This window comes from Geotrypetes seraphini, chromosome 1, assembly GCF_902459505.1.
Source record: "Geotrypetes seraphini chromosome 1, aGeoSer1.1, whole genome shotgun sequence".
In the NCBI taxonomy this organism is placed as follows: Eukaryota; Metazoa; Chordata; class Amphibia; order Gymnophiona; family Dermophiidae; genus Geotrypetes; species Geotrypetes seraphini.
The window spans coordinates 145,177,431-145,197,686 of record NC_047084.1 but is presented as its reverse complement, the minus strand read 5'-3'; the positions used below and the strand labels follow the sequence as shown (position 1 = coordinate 145,197,686).

Below are 20,256 nucleotides of genomic sequence, written 5' to 3'. Positions count from 1 at the left end.
ATTTTTTGTCCTATATAGTTCCCTTTGTGTCTTTCTAGCTTGTTTAAACACAAGTACAGTATTCAGTGATCATTTGTTTAGCATGGTCTTTGCATGTCCACCATTTTTATAATACAATTAAGTTTTTCACTTTACTCTGCATTTTGCATAGATCCAAACATTTTCTGTTTTCACATTTTTATGACATTTATCACCTTTTTCACCAACTCATTTTTATTAGTGCCATTTACATCACTGTGTCCTTTATCATATATCTTTCATACTCTTTGCATGTCAGATATCATTCACAGTTTCACATTTTATCACCACTACTATTCATAACTTACATGCATTCTTAATGTACTCCTCATTATTTATAGGACCCCTGAAGAAGACTTTTTGTCAAAACGCGGACCGTATTGGGTCCTGTATCCCTAGCGGACTAGGTCCTTTAAGGCTCTTATGTGGATGATTTACTTTTATGTGGATGGAATTATTTTATGTGGATGATTTTAGTGTACCTTTGGAACTTTGACACTTTCAAATAAAGTCCATTTGGGAACATCGTCACTCCACAGAGTTTTTTTGGGGGGGTTTCTCTGGATTTTCTTCTTTGTGGATATTTTGGGGTCAATTCCTTTTGTTTTTCACACATTTTGTAACTAAGACCAGTTCCCTATACCTTATTCAACTGTATATATACATTACCTTCCGTTTAGTCATATATGTATTTATCCCAATGATTTTATACTACCCAGCTTGTCTCTGTGTCAACTGCAATTCCCCCTTCAGCTGCCTATTAAGATGTTTTATTGTATTATACGGACATTGTTAATCTCATGCCTATTTTATCTGAATGTTCTATGTGATTATTAAGTTTTTTTCATGCATATCATACCTATGTTATATGAATGCTACATCAAAATAGCCAAACAGCCCAAAATATGGGGAAAATAATACATTTAAACAGGAGAATAGCATGAGAAAAAAAAACTACTAAAGGATCAGTACTGAAATGAAAACATGTTCAAACACTTTTTTTTTTAATAAAGCTGTGCTCATACATAATTAAAGTAGCAGAAGCAGCAAAATGTCCCAAAGCATCACACTGCACACTGAGGCCCTGATTCTGCAAAACGTGTCTAATGTTAGGCGCCATTTAGACATCTAAGTTAGGCGTCCTATGTAGGCGTTCAGCACTGTTTAGATGTCTAACTTTTTAGGTATCCTTTAGAGAATCAGTTTTTAGGTGAGATTTAGACATCCAAACTGTCCTTAATGTTATATTTTATTATTATGTTATTTGAATGGCGATTTTATGCTGTTTTTCCATTATAATTGTAATATTGGGAATTGGATGTTTACCGTATTTTCATGTAGATAACGCGCACCTGTGTAAAACGCGCACACGGGTATAGTGCGCAGGAAACCAAAATATATGTTAAAAAATTTTTTTATACCGCGCACACCCGTATACCGTGCATGCTTCCCCGACTCTCCCGTCGCCGCTCGACTCTCCTTTCGCCCGCCCTGACTCTCCTCTCCCCCTTGAAGTCCTGTCCCCACCCTAAAAGCCTGATGCCCCCCCCGACTTCCGATTCACCCCCCCCAAGTAGGACCGCTCGCACCCCCACCCTGAAGGACCGCTCGCACGGCACCCGCACCCCCACTCCGAAGGACCGCTCGCACGCACTCCCACCCGCACCCCCACCCTGAAGGACCGCTCGCACCCCCACAGCCTCCCGACCCCCCTCCCATCATGTAGAAGCTCCTACCGGTGTCCTGCTACTTCCTCTTAGCGGTCCCAGCCCTTCTGTGAGCCCTGCGCTGCTTCCTCTTCCGGCGGTCCCGCCCTTTCTCTGACGTCAGAGAAAGGGCGGGACCGCCGGAAGAGGAAGCAGCGCAGGCGCAGGGCTCACAGAAGGGCCGGGACTGCTAAGAGGAAGCAGCAGGACACCGGTAGGAGCTTCTACATGATGGGGGGGGGGGTCGGGAGGCTGTGGGGGTGCGAGTGGTCCTTCAGGGTGCGGGTGCGGGTGGGAGTGCGTGTGAGCGGTCCTTCGGGGTGGGGGTGCCGTGCGAGCGGTCCTTCGGGGTGGGGGTGCCGTGCGAGCGATCCTTCGGGGTGGGGGTGCCGTGCGAGCGGTCCTTCGGGGTGGGGGTGCGAGCGGTCCTGCAGGGGCGGGTGTGAATCGGACGTTGGGGGGGGGGAACTATGTAAAAAAAAAGTTGTAAAACGCGCTCACGCGTATAACGCGTAAGGTTATGCACTGTTTGTAAAATCGTGTATAACGCGCGCGTTATATGCGTGAAAATACGGTAATGCTTTTATTTATTTATCTTCCATCAGACAGAGTGACTGGGATTCGATCCAGCAACATTAGGGTAGAAGGCTGTAGGTTTAATCAGTGTGTTACAGAGTGAACTAGCAAGCTGCATAGCAATTGTAAAACTAGGGGCTCCATTTACAAAGGTGCGCTAGCGTTTTTAGCACACGCACCTGATTAGTGCGCGCTATAGCATGCGTTAGCCTAAAAACTACCGCCTGCTTAAAAGAAGGCGGTAGCGGCTAGCGCGTGCAGCATTTTAGCGTGCGCTAAAACCGCTAGCGTGCCTTTGTAAAAGGAGCCCTAGGTCTTATAAGCATTGTAAGGAAATCTACTTTTGAGCATAGTTTAGGCTTCAGATAGACCTGAGTTCTAAGGACGGAACTTGGGCACAATTTGGACGTCCTTAATGCAATCTGCTAAATAGCTCTCTGGATTTTTATTTTTGCTTTATTAAGCAACCACATAAATAGGGTACATCAATACAAAGATATTGCATGTAAAACTTTATATTTTTCTGGGCAAACAGTAATGGTATTTGCTAATTAGAGGAAAAGATCCATTAACTGAAGCACAACACATGTAAAAAACAGCTTTATGTTTCTTGCTAAAAAGCTTCCGTTTTTTTCTCACTAAAGATTGCTCCAATGAGGTCATTCTTGAAACAGGAAGATTCAGCAAATAAAGCACATGACAAAAATATATAGATTGCTTACATAACTTCATTTGCAAAAGGTTAAAAACAGATAGACCTTAGCATGGCTTCTACTTCATTGCAAATGGAGGTTTGCAGCTACACAATGGTGACCTCATTGTGAGATCATCAAGGTGCACCTGCAAGGTAGAATGTCACAATTAAAATATGTGCTGGGGAGCTGATTGGGATTTGAACCCGTGACCTCTGGAAGATGAGCACAGGGCTTTTACTTATTGAGCTATAGCAGCTTCCAGGCAGGTATCTCTAACTGTCCTGTGATATGATAGCTTTTATGTTCTTATGGGCTGAGAACTTTTCAGCATCCCCTCATAAATAAATGCATAAATACACCCCTTAAAGGCAGCTGCTCTTCTACTTCTTAATTCGCATGGGGGCTTATATTCTTTGAGAAATTATTTATTTGTTTATTTTAATTCTTTATTCATTTTTCCATCTTACAAGTTCACAATACTACATCATATTAACTTTTACATATCACTTGATACTCATACAATTATGATTTTACATACATGAATTTATTCCCCCCATCCACACTTCCCACAAGTAATTTAATTCAAAATATCATTTATATATTATATTTCAATCTATTAATCAGACCTTTAAAAGAACTATTTACCCTCCCCCCTCCCTCTACATGTAAATGTACTTTCATTAGGAAAATGATGTCTATTCATTGCAATAATTTGTTAATGGCCCCCAAATCTTTTAAAAATTATTATAATTCCCTTTTTCTATGGCAATTGATCTTTCCATTTTATAAATTTGACATAATGAATTCCACCAAAATGTGTAGCTAAGCCTATTGTAATTTTTCCAATTGTTGGTAATATGTTGTATGGCGACTCCTTTCATAATTAATAAAAGCTTGTTATTATTTGATGAAATTTGACTTTTTGCTCTCATTGACATCCCAAATAGAATTGTATCATATGATAAAGCAACATGGTTTTCTAGTAAACAATTAATTTGAGACCAAATTGATTTCCAAAAAACCATGATACAGGGACAATAAAATATTAAATAATCCAAAGTCCCTGCTTCCAGATGAGAAATAATTTTGTTAAAAGGGCCCAATGGTGAAAACAGGCAAGAAAAGACAACTGGACAAAAACATCCTTGAACAACTGTCCACAAAAGGCAAACAAACCAATTGTTACCTGGCTTAAGTGCTTTTTCTAAGCCTTTGTAATAGGCCCAATTTTCAGGACTCCTCTCTTGCAACCTTCTGTAAACATCAGTTGCCTCCTCCAGTCTGCCCAATCGTAAAAATAATTCCCCTGTTTTAAATGGAAAAACAATTATTAAAATAAATAAATAAATACGAGTCACATCCAGATGCAGTGCAAACCAACAGCTAGAACAGCAGACTGGGGCTCAGTTCATCTATCAAAGGTCTCGCATCTCAATTCTATCTGTCATGCACTGAGAGCTTGATGCACTAAAAGCATCGATAAGACAGTACCTTTGGTCTCTTCTACAGCCAGCTTATCACATATTTGCTTTTCATAGGTGAAGAGGTGGTCCAAGGCTTCTTTGTAGAGTTCTGCTTCTCTGAGAACTTGATTTTGATACAAAAGCAGCTCACTGTACTCATAGTCCACTTTATCAGGAGATGTCTAGGATACATACAAAACAGGAATAGTATTTAAGATTTTACTTCCAAAAAATATCAATATTTAATATCAAAATTACAACCAAAAATCCAACTCATGTATCAAAACAAGGTTGATATAGAGAAACTACATTAATAGTGGCACTAGAAAAGGTTCAATGAAGAGCGACCAAGATGGTAAAAGGGATGGAACGCCTCTTGTATGAGGAAAGACTAAAACAGTTAGGGCTCTTCATCTCGGAAAAGAGACAGCTGAGGGAAGATATGATTGAAGTCTGCAAAATCCTGAGTGGAGTAGAACGGATATAAGTGGATTGATTTTTCGCTCTGTCAAAAATTACAAAGACTAGGGGACACTCGAAGTTACAGTACAGGGAAATACTTTTAAAATCAATTGGAGGAAATTTTTTTCACTCAGTTAAGCTCAGGAATGTGTTGCCAGAGGATGTGGTAAGAGCGAATAGCATAGCTGGTTTTAGGAAAGGTTTGGACAAATTCCTGGAGGAAAAGTCCATAGTCTGTTATTGAGAAAGACATGGGGGCAAGCCACTGCTTGCCCTGGATCGGTAGCATGGAATGTTGCTACTCTTTGGGTTTTGGTCAGGTACTAGTAACCTGGATTGATCACTGTGAGAATGGGCTATTAAGCATGATGGACCTTTGGTCTGACCCAGTAAGGCTATTCTTATGTTTTTCCATTTTGTTAATTTATGTGAAAATACAAAACTCAAATCATAAAAAAAAAACAAAAAAAAAAACTTATCATGTAAAATTTTTAAAGTGCATTTATCTTATTCTCAATGTTTCAAAAACGGTTGAAAACATTTCACTACAGCTCTTTCCATCAAACAGAGAAAAGGTGACCAATAAAAGCTGACAGTTCACCTACTGGCTTTTTTTGGGGCACATCACAGGAAATCAATTCATAATATAAACAAATAAATTTAGGGTTTGATTTTATAAAAGGATGCCAATATGAGACATCTAAAGAGACACCTATTTTATAAAATTAATATAAATGCTTATGTTATAAAATAGGCTCCTAGATTTCAGCCCCAATAGCATACAACTGTTGACACATAAATTTATATATATTTATAAAATATGTGCATGTATTGCAATCCCATCCATGCTCTAAACCAGTGGTCTCAAACTTGCAGCCCGGGGGCCACATGCGGCCCACCAGGTACTATTTTGAGACCCTCGGTATGTTTATCATATTCACAATTGTAAAATAAAACAGTTTCTTGATCATATGTCTCTTTAGCTATAAATTATAATACTTTTATTAAGACTTAGCCAAAAGGAAAGATTTATAAACTATAAAGAGTTTTACCTCATGCAAAATTGCCATTTCATTAATAAAACATTAACTATTTTTTTTCTAAGGCCCTCCAAATACCTAGAAATCTAAAATGTGGCCCTGCAAAGGGTTTGAGTTTTGAGACCACTGCTCTAAACTATACCCCTGAAAATGAGTATGCATAGATTATGTGAAAGCAGAAATGTTTATAGCCATTCAATTTTATAAAAGTCCTTTAAGGTATGGAAAATGCAAGGTTACTTACCTGTAGCAGGTGTATTCCAAAGACAGCAGGCATATATTCTCACATGTGGGTGATATAATCCATAGAAGCCAATACAGACACAGAATTGTCCTGTCATTTTAAATCTTAAATACTGTGCCTCCACCATGCATGCATGGTTGCTTTTCCATTCAACGCTTGAGTGCAGGACCAGCAATGCAGTATGAAATCTAAGAAGCCAACTAAAGGGGAGACGGGAGGGATATGAGAATATGTGCCTCCTGTCCTCGTAGAGCACCTGCTACAGGACAAGAAGGCATAATATTTTAACATGTGAGATTTTCTAGCTTCCAGGTTCATCATATAAAATTTAAGTTGGTAATTAATTAAAAAGTAAGCCTGGCTGATAGAAGGGCTGGAGGTCAGAGTTGGCATTCAAGTAATGAAAAGATTTTATAGAACTATCCCATCTGGAAATTTGTCTGTCTTGACTAAGCTCTTTTGAGCAGGGACTGTCTCTTCTATGTTCTGATATACAGCACTGCATATGTCTAGTATCAGTATAGCAGTGTATCGTAAACTGTGCCGCAACGAGATTCCGAGTGTACCGTGAGAGTCATGCCATGTAGGCAAGACAGCCTGAGGCAGCAGAAGCTTCAGCATGAGATGGCAATCCTGATGCAACAACACTGAAAGTGATCTAATTAACAGGTTGCACAAAGCAGTCTTGTGCTAGTGTGGCAACAAACTGAAGAAATTAATGCTTGTGGAATTCAAAGACAACCCTCCATATAACCCGCAGTTTTTTTTAAAGTGCCAGCATGGTTTGTGGAAGAGAGTCATTAAGCTATAGGAGAACGAAGATTGTGCTCACTTTACCTTCTTTCCAAGCCTACTGCAGTCAGTGGTGTAGTAAGGATAGGTAGAGCCCTCCCCCAAGCCCTCCTCTCTGCCCCCCTCCCCGTGCCTTCTTTCCACCCTCCCACTTCTTCCGTGTCCCCACACCACACTCGTGCCTTCCCTTCCCACCTCCATACCTCTTTAAATCTTCACCAGTATGAGCCTGCTGCTCATGCTGGCATTGGCTTTCCCTCCAACATCACTTCCTGGCTCCCACGACCTGGAAGTGATTTCATAAGGATACAGGCCAGTGCGAGCAGCAGGCTAGAGTAGTTGCTCATGCTGGCAGATTTTAAAGAGGTATAGGGGAGGGGAAGGGAGGGCGTGAACATGGCTTTGGAGGGGGGAGCAAGAGGTGCTGGGCATCCCCACCAAGAAGGCATCTGGAGCAGTCCACCCCCCCTACTACACAGCTGATTGCATTGTACAAAAGAAAGAGTACAACCCTGACCCACAAGAAGCCACCATGGTTCCTGCATATATGTCCACAATAGCAGACAATATACAGAAAACAAGAATTCAAAAATTATCTAAACACAATGGATGATCTCAGCAAGTTCAAAGACAAGCCATTCTGTGAATTCCCATTATCTGTGTACTCTGTTACCCATGACAACTGTAAGAGGAAATCAGAATGCTAACCTTTTTTCTGATTGCCACAGCTCTGAAGAACTAGTTGAGACTACATCTTGAACTCATCACAGATGCAACATGAGGAGCTCAGTTTTTCTGCATCATTATTGAACAAAAAAAACAAATTGTTCCACATATAGTGCACATAATATAAAAAATGTATTTTCAGGATCAGAATGGAAGATTAGGTTTATACCTTCAATAATCTTCTCTCTGTTAGTCCCTGGAGGATTCCATACACTAGGTGTTCAATCCCAACCTGCAGCCCGGGTATTGCAGAAATACACATCTTTACTGAACACATGCTCCACCCCCCTAGGCTGAGAGTCAGTAAACAACCTTAGTTCAGTCTCAAAGCTTAAGCACACACCTGCAACTCCAGGACAAGGGAGTACAGGGGAGAATCCCCATCAACACAAGTAAATCATGAACTGCCTTGCTCTGCTAAATATTAATTGAGAAACAGGCACAAAGGAAACTTAGAAAAAACATTGAGGAACAATGCAGTGCTGTGCTGTGTGTAGAGCACACCAAAAAAGGCCTTCAGTAAAGTGCATACTCACAGAAACTCCTCACAGGATCTGCCAACTGGCTGGAAAAACTTCAAATCTGTAATGAGAGTGACCGAGGCAGAAAGGAACAGGCTATGCCAAAGAGTGAAGACAGAGAGGGCAGGTCATATGGAATCCTCCAGGGACTAACAGAAAGAAGATTATCAAAGATATAAACCTAATCTTCCATTCTGTTACGTCCCTTTTAGATGCCATATGCTAGGTGATGTAATCAAAGCCATGGTAGCTAGGGAGAGACAGAAGAGCCTGCCCTCAAACTAGAGGTCCCGAAAAATGACATCATAACGTGTTGCCACAACAACTAGGTAAAACCGGGCAAAAGAATGGAGAGAGGACCAAGAAACCACCCTGCAAATTTCACCAGGATGAATCATGAGAGATGTCCTCCACGATGCAGCCATACTTCTCGAATGCTGTAAACAAGATCAGCGGCTGCTTGCCGTGGTCAACAGAAGTCACAGAAATGGCCCTTTTAATCCATCAAATGATCGAGAGATGCTGGCCTACCATGGTGAGACGCAGAAGTGAGAACAAAAATGTGATCAAACAGCCTGAATTCAATTGTCCTTTCCAAATAAAGGGGCAAGACCCTCCGGATATCCAAATTGCAGAAGATCTGATCTTAGTGCTCCAAACCTGTCGGATGAAATGCCGGCAACCTAACCCGTGATTGACTTGGAAAGCTGAGACCACCTGCAGCAAGAAGGAAGGTACAGTACAGAGAAAAACAGCCGCATCTGAAAAACAGAGAAAGGGCTCCCTGCACAAAAGAACAGAAACTCCAAAATACACCGTGCTGAGACAACAATGACCACAAAAATTTTTTTTCAAAGGGGACCTCACCAAAGCCCTGCAAAATGATGTTAAGATTCCATGAAGGGAACGGAAGACGCAAGGGAGGATGCAGACAAAGCGGCCCCCTCATACACCTGGTCATAACTGAAAACTGTAAGCGAGCTAAGACCTCAGCCTACTCGAAAACACTCAAAGCCTGCAACCTGAACTTTCAGGTAGGCCACTGTCAGACTTCTGCCTAAACCTTCCAGAAGGAAAGCCATGACAACCTTAGTTCAGTAAATCAGGCTCCACCTGATTACTAGCACTCTACAGTGAGAAAGCCTACCAGGTTTTGGCAGAAGCAGCCACAGTAGAGGGAACTTCGAGCACAAGAGAGTCAAGAAAACTACCTTCAAATAACCGCTTATCATGAAGGCTGAGTTCTCTCAAGAGCCTTGTCATAAGACCAAACGGCTGAGGGTTCTCCATGGACACCAGATCCTGACTGAGAAGATATCGAAGAAAAGAAAGCCAGACTGTCTCGTCCCTCTAAAGACCTATGAGAACCGCATACCACAGGTGGCGAGGCCAATCCTGAGCCACTAGAGACACCAGGCCGGGATGCGTTGCTGTCCGGAAGAAGACACGACCAACCAGAGGCCAGTGAGGGAACATCATCCAGAAACTCATGAGCCAGCCAGGGTAAAAAACAAAGGCATCCAGCCCTAGCTTCCATGCTTTTGTCGACCGAAAAGTTGTCCAGCCTTCGAGATCTCTGCTGAAGCCAACAAGACCCTCTGGGGCAAACTCCAGCTCTTGTAAACAGAATGGCTCCTGTGAGAGGAACCATGTTCCTGGCCAGGAACTACCAGTCGAGGAAGACTGCCAGAACATTGTCAACTCTGGCCTCATGGGCCACCGAGAAAGACAGAAGAAGCTCTTCCGCCCAGAGGAACGCTGTCAAGCTTTTTGGTCCAAAAGAGAGAGCACTAGAGTGCCCTCATGAAGTACATATGCTACCGCAGTGGCATTGAAGAAACTTGCTAGAGAGCAAGTAGTGCCATCTGAATTTCCTGAAGCTTCAGACTATAAGTCAACCAACATTGCACACCAGGAGTCCACTACCCCTGAATGGAGTGGGCCCCACATTGAGCCCGCAACCCAACAGGCTGGCATCTGTGCGAAGAGTTAATCACTCTGAAATCTGAAGAAGCTAGCCCTTGCCGAGAGACACCCCCCTGAAGCCACCAACTCAAATTCAGAGCAGCCTCTGAAGGGAGAAAAACTTGGTGGAAATCACCAAGATAGGAGGGACTCCCGTCAAGGGTGCATGGGTGCTCTGACCCAGGGAATTGCCTTAAAGGAGGCTGCCTGAGGCCAGAACCTATAGATAAAACTAGGCCAAAAGAGATGGACAATTCAAGAGAATTCTACCTGTTGACAAAGGTTGCCTACTTGCTCTGAGAAGAAACGCACGATCCTGTCTGGAAATGAAGAGAAGCTCCAGAAACTCCAGGGACTGGGAGAATGCCGAGCGTCTCTTCCTGAACTTGCCAATGTCTACAGCAGACACACTACCATCCCCACCACGCCTTTGTACACACGAGACGGAGCCCAGAGTACTTGCTATCCCAGGAAGGGTGGATGTGGACCCACTGCTGGCGGAAAGCCGTCTCAAATACAATCACTTCAATGAAAGTGAAGGAGACATCGTGAGGCCAAGAGGCAGAGCTGCAAACTGGAAAAGCAATTGCATAACATGGAAATGCAGAAACCTGCGATTCTCTGGGCAGAATGAAATATGGAGGTAAACCTCTGGGAGATCCAAAGACACTGGAAACTCCCTTGGAGACAGCACCTAGCACAGTGTACTCCATTGTCCATTCAGAAAAAGGGAATTTGCAAGAAGTGGGTGACTGACTGTAGAACCAGAATATATTTCCAAGCCTTTCTGACACGCTCTCATTCGAGGACTGGAACAGGGTCCAGCATCCCGAAGACTAAGAGGCACTGCCAAATATAGCAGACCCTGGCTGCTGGAGTTCAGAAACCAAGCCAGAGGAACTTGAAGATGCCTGGAATTTGAACCAGGGTAACGTGATCATAACCCTGGGAATGACTAAGAGGAAAAACCTGAGTATCCCTGATGACACCTGTGGAAGGAACAAAAAGAATGATGTTCCCCTCCTGACGTCCAGTGAAACTAGTTCACAGGGAGTAACATAGGGCAGCATTCACAACACCTGAGTAGAAGTCATCCAGACCTATACCAACAAGAATCCAGCCCTTGAAAAAGATGGCTGTTGAAGGGGATCCTTGAAGCAGCATCCTCATCCAAAGACAGTCCAAAGAATTTGGTGCTCAGACACTGCATCAGCTGAAAATGCACTCAGAATTCAAATGAAATCATAAAGGTCGCCCAGCATCACCACCACACCAACCAGAATCAGTGGAGGACAAGCATGCATTTCCACAGAGGCGGCATTGCGCAAGCTGGAATAACTGGCACAAGCTATAAAAGAAGTGGCCACATCAGTCGGCTACCTGAGGATGCTAGAAAAAAATATTTTGTAACCAAACAGCCTCCTGTGATCCTGAGAGTCTGAAACTTCACTCCCCATCACTAAGGAGGGCTGTGCAATGGAAAACCCATGCCTTGGTGGAATCTACCTCAGTATGTGCAAACCTGCCAAAAAGCAGGATTTAGGTGATAAAGTGTAGACATAGCTATAGCAGATCGGAAAGAGCTTTCTGGGGATCACATTGTTCTGAAACCAGACCCAGGAGCTGTGGACAGAAAGGACAAGTCACAGGAGAATGGTCCAGGACCGAAGCCTGGAATGGAGCTCTTTCAGAACAACAGCAGTAAAGAGGCGGACAGAAGCCCAATGAAAATGAGAAGATCAGCATCTCTAAGTCCGGATGCTCAGGGCAGCCGAGGAAACCAGTCTCAGCAAAGGCATCAGCTGGATCCAAATTAAATACAGTGGCAGGAGACAGAAGAAACAAAATCTACATGCAACAACTGCAATCTAGGTTTGGCACAGCCAGGCGAGAAAGCTCCCGAAAAGGAAACTTCGCCACAAATGCCATAAACCGAAAAAGCCCTGTGCCCGCTGGCTGCATCAAATGAGTGCGGTCTGAGGATACGCCATTCAGAGGAGCTAAAGAAAATCTGGTGAAAAGGTCCACTTCGTAATCATGGCTGTGCTCTGTTGAGGTACATGTGTTGCGTCAAAGGAGTACCTAGACTCGGAATGCAGGCATACTGTATCAGACTCCAAAATGGCTGCTGGGTGAGATTTTCTTCAGAAGGCATGGACCCAGGCCAGCTCCCCTGACCTAGAGGACACAGAGGAGGCAAAGTCCGAAGCTCCCGCCCCCTCCCCCGGTGTGTTACAGCACACGGTGCGCAATCGCTGATCCGGCACCCATCCAGCACATTCAATAGATTAGGAGTTGGGGAGTCCATCCCATCGATTTTGAGTCAAATCAAGGGGTTTTTGAGGCAGAAATCAGTTAGAAACCTTTTTAAAATCCAAGATGTCCACCATCATGAATTCACGCCAAAAACAAAAAAACAAAAACCAAAAATAAAAAATAGTGATTTGTGGTCTGAGGAGGTAGGGGACCTGAACCCTACCCACAGAAACTGTGAAAAACAAAGTTTAAATCAATCCAAAAGCCACCCCCAAAGTTCCCATAGAAAATAATGGAGGCACTCACAGTCTCTGTAGTGCCTTTGTCCATCAGCGTTTTTTTTAAAGCAGCTGAGTCGAGAAAAAGGACTTTCCGCCTCAGAAACAGCTCTAAATGCATAGGAATGAAGATCTTTGGACTACTAGCTGGCCAGAGACCAACTACAACCTCCGCCCCGATGGATCCTCTGCCACACAGTTGGGAGCAGGAAAGGCAGCCTGCATCTTGGAATCCAGGTAGATTTCTGTCCAGTCGCATACTAGAAATCCTAGAAACCTGTGACCAGCCAGCAGACTTCCATGGGAAAGGACCCCGGGCACTTGAAGAGGGTGGCACACAGAAGGCTGGCTCCACAGATCCACCAGTTTCCTCTGTGAAGCTGAAGTCCGGCTTCGCAGGACTGCATCCTTTTCTCAGACAGGGGACCACCGGGGAGGGGTCTCAAGGCACTGAAGCCACCAAAAAATGAACTGAAAGCGAAAAAATAAGAAACAGAAGCAGAGCAACAGCAAAAGACTTCTGTTCAGACTGCTTGTAGAAACTGAAACTAAGATTGTTTGCTGACTCTCAGCCTAAGATGGTGGCACATGTGTTCAAAAAAGATGTGGATTTCTGCAACACCCAGACTGCGGTTCAGACTGAACACTTAGCGTATGGAATCCAGAAGGTTCATAACAGAAATATCTTTAAAAATACTTCATTTACAAAAGTTAAACACAATTTTATATGACAAAATGATGTTTCCCCTTTCTCCATCTGCAAACTCATGCATGGCTTTTGGGGGGATTGGGTGTGAAAAGACACAGTAAAATATCTCTTGTTAGGCTGCATTAGATGAACTTGTGTGTCCATGTGACTACGCACACAGAGGGACAAAGACAAATGGATAGAGTCTCCCCTACAGAAACTAGTGCTTGGACAAAACATGGCTAAAATGAAAAATTGTTTCCGTAGTCAGCACTGTAATCATCACACCTATTAGCATGCTCAAGGGCCCCATGGTACCTGCTGGGTCTTTCTAAATTCTTCTAAAATCTTGGCTGCCATTTCATAATCTTCTAGCAGATGGTATGCAATGGCATAGCCAATCCACGATGCTCGCTGTGCAGGTCGCAAATGAAGCAACTGGTACCTGGTTTCCTGAAAAATACATAAGGTTCAGAGGATAATAAACCATATTCTATTCAGAAGTAATAGTCATCTATTTTTCTTGTGTTAACATTTAGATGCAATTGTTAAGATTTTACAGAATAGGCACAAATTTTGTCCCATAGATGCAGTCATCTGGCTTACTAACTATTCACAGTTCTAAAACATGTTTTAATATAATTGAGCCATTTTTAGTCTGCTTTTACTGAGCATAGTGCAAAGCAAATTACAATCATAAAACTTAGTTACATAAAAATTATAACACAAGAGTCATATTACAATAAAGGAAACACAATCAAAGCCAAACTTTCTGAAATAAGTGAAATAAAATTAATATCCTTGTCCACACACAAATATGTATACAACTGAAAAGAAAATAGAGGTCAACCCATAAATATTTTGATACTTTAAAAAAAAAAAAATCTGCTCAAGTACAAAAAGCTAATGCAATTTAACCAAAACGGAAGAAACACTCTCAAACTTTCTCATCCTAAATATTGACCAAGCTGAGGGATTTTGAATAAATTGCAACTTTTTTAGCAGCTTAGAAGACAAGCCCAAAAAAGACTCACCTGTGGCAGGTGTTAATACAAGGAGAGCAAGGAGATATTTTCACATATGGGTGATGTCATCCACGGAGCCCGGTAAGGACAGTCAAAAGGTATACTGTCACTAAGTCTTTTGAAGACCACCCATGCGTCAGTGCCTTCCCGCTCAATGACTACCTAAATACCTATTTCTCATCTGCTTGGGTCTCTGCTAAATTAAGGACTAATTGTTCCACCCACCCCTGGATTGTTACTGGTAAACATTGTCTATATATCAGTCACTCTTATACCAACCAATAAAGATGATATTTATTCAGTGCAATCATTGTGGTGCTTTAGTTCCAAGGCGCACCACCTGGACACAGGGCTTGCCTCACCTGTCTTTAGCTTTCTAGTATTAAGGAAGAGTTCAGTAATCTTAAGCAGGAATTGGATGCAATCAAAGCAGCTTCTATCACTCCACAGAATCATCTGTCTTCAGATTTCTAGTATTAAAGAACAATGCAGTAATCCTAAGCAAGAATTGAATGGAATAACAGAAACTTCTATCACTCCACAGGATTATACTAATTTACCACCACTGCCTCAAAGAGTAACGCAATCGAGGAATAAATGGATCACCGTAGGGTCAGGCAGTCTGCGACATATGACACAGAAACATCCACCCTCACAGTTGCACCTACAGAATTATTTTGTTCCATTACAGCATTGCAGTGCTCAAGAAAGAACTGAAATGGAACTGGAACCAGTAAAAGTAACTCATGGAGTAAAGCACCCACAAAGGAAGAGTAAGAAAGCTCAGTCCAATAAATTATTGCTTTTAGGAGATTCTATCATCAGATGCATTAACATTGGGACAGAAGTCAAGAAGCCTAAAATAGTGAAGTGTCTCTCAGGATTCTCGGCTACCAGGATTACCAAACAAATACTGTCTATAATTAGGTAAGAAACTTAGAATTCTAAAAATGATGTTGTTATCCATTTGGGAGCAAATGTCCTGGCCAACAACTCCTCACTTGCAGCTCAGAAAGCCTTTTAGGGGACGGCTTAAAACCTTTTGTAAAAACTGTAGCCTTCTCAGAAGTATTGCCTACATATGGAAAGGGAAAGGAAAGAGTTAAAAACACAGAGGACTTCAATAGGTGGCTTAAAGCCCGGGGTCTTCAAGAAGGTTTTAAGTATACGGAAGGACAAGAAACTATATTGTACTGATGAGCTATATCTTACTACAGCAGGAAAAAGAATCCTTGCGCAGAAATTTAGATAATATGTTTTTAGGCATTTAAACTAGAAGGTGGGGGTGGCAATTAGAGGCACCCCTAGCAAAAGACAAGATGTGATGGTAGTAAGGATTGCAACATAAACAATATTTGCAACTCACTTCTTAGCAATGCAACGGAAAGTGAAATGAAACAAAAAATACAAAAAAGGAGATTACCACTTTAAAGTAGCTGGAAAGCAATGACCACAAACACTCGCAGTCTAAGCAACAAAGTTCATGATCTGCAAGTCCTAGTGTTAGAGGCAGACTTGGATATTGCTGCTATCACAGTGACATGGGTCAGTGAATCCCATGGATAGGATGCAAACATATCAGGATATAATCTTTTTAAGGAAGGACAGAGATGGTCAAAAATGTGGAGGGGTAGCTCTCTATGTAAAGATCAATATCCAAGAGACTGAAATGCAAGGGTCCTGGGGAGAGGAAGAAATGATATGGATCGCTCTGAAAAGAGAAGATGGAACTTTTATCTACATGGGTGTAGTCTACAGACCTCCAACTCAATTGCAGCAAATTGATAAAGATATGATAGCAGATATGGGGTGGGACAGTAGAGTGGGCAGACTTGATGGGCTATAGCCCTTTTCTGCCGTCATCTTTCTATGTTTCTATATCCAAAAGTTTGGAAAGAAAGAAGAGGGGCTGCTGTTCGGGGATTTCAACTTACCGGATGCGGACTGGAAAGTTCCATCTGTGGAATCAGAAAGAAGTAGGGAGATTGTAGATGCCTTTCAAGAGGCTCGGCTCAGACAAACAGTGACAGAACCCACGAGGGAAAAAGCGATATTGGATCTGGTCCTCAGAAATGGGGAAAGTATCTCCAATGTTCGAGTGGGTGCCCACTTGGGAGTAGCGATACAACAGCTAAAGTGGAGAGCGGCCGCACAAAAATTAAGTCCTAGATTTCAAACGTATGGGCTTTAAGAAAATGGGAGAATACCTGATGAAAGAACTGTCAGGATGGGAGGACATAAGAGAAGTGAAAAAACAGTGGTCTAAGCTGAAAGAAGCAATAATAAAAATGGCTACTAACCTTTATGTAAAGAAAATAAATAACAAGAGAAAAAGTATACAGATATGGTTCGCTAAACTAGTGGCAGAGAAAATAAAGGTGAAAGAGTTGCGTTCCTGAAATATATATATTTTTTAAACCCCAAGAGGAGTACAGAAAGGACTAACAGGTGAAAATGAAAGAAGCCAAGAGAGAACTATGTCTGGCGAAAGCACAAGCAGAAGAGCAAATGGCTAAAAATGTAAAAAAAGGGAGAGAAAATTTTTTTCAGAGGAAGATGAAAAATGGAATTGCGAAACTAAAAAATGTTATGAACCGTATATGGAGAGTGATGAGGAAAAAGCAAACATATTAAACACATACAGTGGTACCTTGGTTTACGAGTGCACCGGTTTGCGAGTGTTTTGCAAGACAAGCAAAACATTTGCAAAATCGGTGCCTTGGAAACCGAGCATGGCTCGATTTACGAGCCCCCCCCCCCCCCCCAGCGACCTGGCACCCCCCCCCCCCGCCACGATCCGGCACCCCCACGCCCGCCGCTTCTTACGCTCATCTGGGCACGGGCATGTCCTGTGCTTGGTGCCGGTGCCCGAAGATCGGCCTCCTCTTCTGCTAGGCCTTGAGCATTTGAGCATGCTCAAGGCCTGCGAGTTCACTCACAGGCCTTGAGCATGCTCAGATGCTCAAGGCCTAGCAGAAGAGGAGGCCGATCTTTGGGCACCGGCACCAAGCACAGGACATGCCGGTGCCCAATCGCATGGGGGGGTGCCAGATCGTGGCGGGGGGTGCCGAATCGCAGGGGGGGTGTGTGCAGGATTGCAGGGGGGCCTTCGGGGGGAGCAATGCCGGTTCTCGGGGGGGGGGGGGGAACGTATCAAAGCGAGTTTCTATTATTTCCTATGGGGAAACTCGCTTTGATAAACGAGCATTTTGGATTACGAGCATGCTCCTGGAACGGATTATGCTTGTAATCCAAGGTACCACTGTACTTCTGTTCTGTGTTCAGAAGAAAATCCTGGAGAAGAACTGAGTTTTTCTGGCAAAGTTACACATGAAAATGGAGTAGATTCTGCGCCGCTCCTGGAGGAGAGTATTTATGAACAACTTGAAAAATTGAAGGTAGACAAAGCGATGGGACTGGACAGGATCCATCTCAGGATACTGAGGGAGCTCAGAGAGGTTCTGGCGGGTCCTATTAAAGACTTGTTCAACAAATCTCTTACTGACTTGGTGGGCAGATGTGACAGATATGAGAAATATTACTTTCCAAGTGAGATGTTTTAGAGATAAAGATGCCAATGGTCCAAAGAGAGGCTTCATTACAGTGGAAAGTATAACGTTGAGATCCCAAGCAAATTGGAGGAGGTTTGATTGATGGATTGGTATGAAAAAGGCCTTTCATGAATCCGGAAACCAGACTGACAATGGCTTCTTATTGAGAAGTGTATGGAAAGCACTTCTAGCACTCAGATGAACTTTGACTGAAGTAGTTTTAAGATTAGAGAGCTAGAGAACCGACAGTAGTGGGCAGGTGGTTGAATGCAGTGAGTTGAGTGCACCAGATTGTGAAATGAGTCCACTTGAAACGATAGGCACACCACGCTGTGAGAGCTTAACTAATGTAGATTGGGGATGAAGAAGAGCCCTCATTCTGTGTGAGCAGTGTTGGAAAGACTTGAAGAGCGATAGGATCCTGTACAATGGAACACCACTAAACAAGAACTAGAAGAGTTCATCCTCCAGAACTCTCTTTCCTCTACAAATAATCTGATCCTCGGAGATTTAAACCTCCACCTAGAAGACCGCACCTCCAAACAAGTAGTAGAAATTCTATCATACCTCAATACCCTATCGTACCAGATCCTCAACCCAGAACCAACACACGAAAAAGGACACCAACTCGATATTGCAGCATACTCATCCCCTAATCTCAACACACAACATATCAAAATCACCAACGGCGCCTGGCAGCCCACCTTATGGTCGGACCACTATAAATATAACTTCACCATCAACTGGGAGCATAATAAAAATAAACCCTCTCCTCCCAAAACAAGCATTATGTTCAGACAGAAAATCGATCCCACCACATTCTGGAGAGCAGTGGATCCTGCAATAGATTCCAGTAACCCTAGTGAATTCATAAATACCTGGCGGTCTCTCAGCGAACAGACCTTGAACAAACTAGCACCACTAAAAGCAAAAAATAAAATATGTAGACAATCAGACAAATGGTTTGACACAGAACTCCTACATCTAAAAAGGAAATGTAGACAACTAGAAAGGGCATGGAAAAAACAGAAACAAGATAACACCAAAACAGAATGGAAAATCCAAATCAAGCAATACAAAATCAAACTGAAGGAAAAACGAAAAAACTATTACTCCAATCTCATTGGCACTGACAAACCAGACACAAAAAAACTTTTCAACCTAGTAAGAAACCTCACCGATACCAAACCATGCCTAGCCACCCAGGGAAACCTAACACCAACAGCCTCTCAATTAGCAGATCACTTCAAAAATAAAATCATCACAATCAGAACAACATTCAATAACTCACAATACAACATAGAAGATATTCTAATAAAACCCACAACAGATGAAGCCATCCCAGCAGACAGGTCCTGGACCAACTTCCCTACAACCCAGTGGTCAGAACTGGACAGGCTATATAAAAAATACTGCAAGTCCTCATGCGACCTGAACAACTGCCCATCATACCTACTAGCAACAGCTTCCACCAACTTCAAAGCTAGCTACACGTTGTGGTTGCAAACCACACTCAGGGAAGGCCAGTTCCCACCAGACCTTGGAGAAATCATAATAACCCCTATACTGAAAGACCCCAAAGGTCTAATAAATAACCCGTCAAATTACAGGCCAATCGCTTCTATCCCTACATACGTCAAAATAATAGAAGGTCTAGTTACACAACAGCTATCCATGTACCTAGAAGCCCACAACATCCTACATCCATCCCAATCTGGATTCAGAACTAACCACAGTACAGAAACTCTCCTGGTATCTTTACTAGATATAGCCCGAAGACACCTCAGCCAAGGAAACAGATTGCTAATCATCCAACTTGATCTCTCAGCGGCTTTCGATCTAGTGGACCATTCCATACTTCTCCAGATTCTAGACGCAATAGGAATCTCAGGTAAAGTGCACAACTGGTTCCAAGGCTTCCTTAAAACAAGAACATATAGAGTCAAGTCAAAAGAAATACTATCAGAACCATGGTCTAACCCCTGCGGAGTGCCACAAGGCTCTCCCCTCTCTCCCACACTTTTCAACCTATTCATTGCTTCCCTAGGCAGCACCCTAGATGCCCTAAACATAACTTCATTCAGCTATGCGGACGACATAACCATCCTCCTTCCATTCGACATCCACGACCCCATCTCCACAGGACGCCTGAAAACTACAATGGAAACAGTAGAAAAATGGATGACAAATCATAAGTTGAAGCTGAACACGGACAAAACTAATTTCCTACTACTAGAGAAGGACAAAAAA

At 42.8% G+C, this 20,256-nt stretch overlaps 1 protein-coding gene across 3 annotated transcripts in view; it reads right to left on the bottom strand.

The window, feature by feature from the left end:
• The window catches only part of NAA15 (N-alpha-acetyltransferase 15, NatA auxiliary subunit), a 243,517-nt gene that overhangs the window by 132,382 nt on the left and 90,879 nt on the right, over nucleotides 1-20,256 (bottom strand). For all 3 annotated transcript variants that reach the window (XR_004538932.1, XM_033939428.1, XM_033939438.1), the window contains 3 exons: nucleotides 13,749-13,883; nucleotides 4,487-4,640; nucleotides 4,182-4,301 (listed from right to left, as the gene is read on the bottom strand). Coding sequence is in view for 2 of the 3 variants with exons in the window: in XM_033939428.1 (XP_033795319.1) it covers nucleotides 4,182-4,301; nucleotides 4,487-4,640; nucleotides 13,749-13,883 (409 nt within the window). In the remaining variant the exon portion in view is untranslated. The remainder of the gene's footprint in view (nucleotides 1-4,181; nucleotides 4,302-4,486; nucleotides 4,641-13,748; nucleotides 13,884-20,256) is intronic.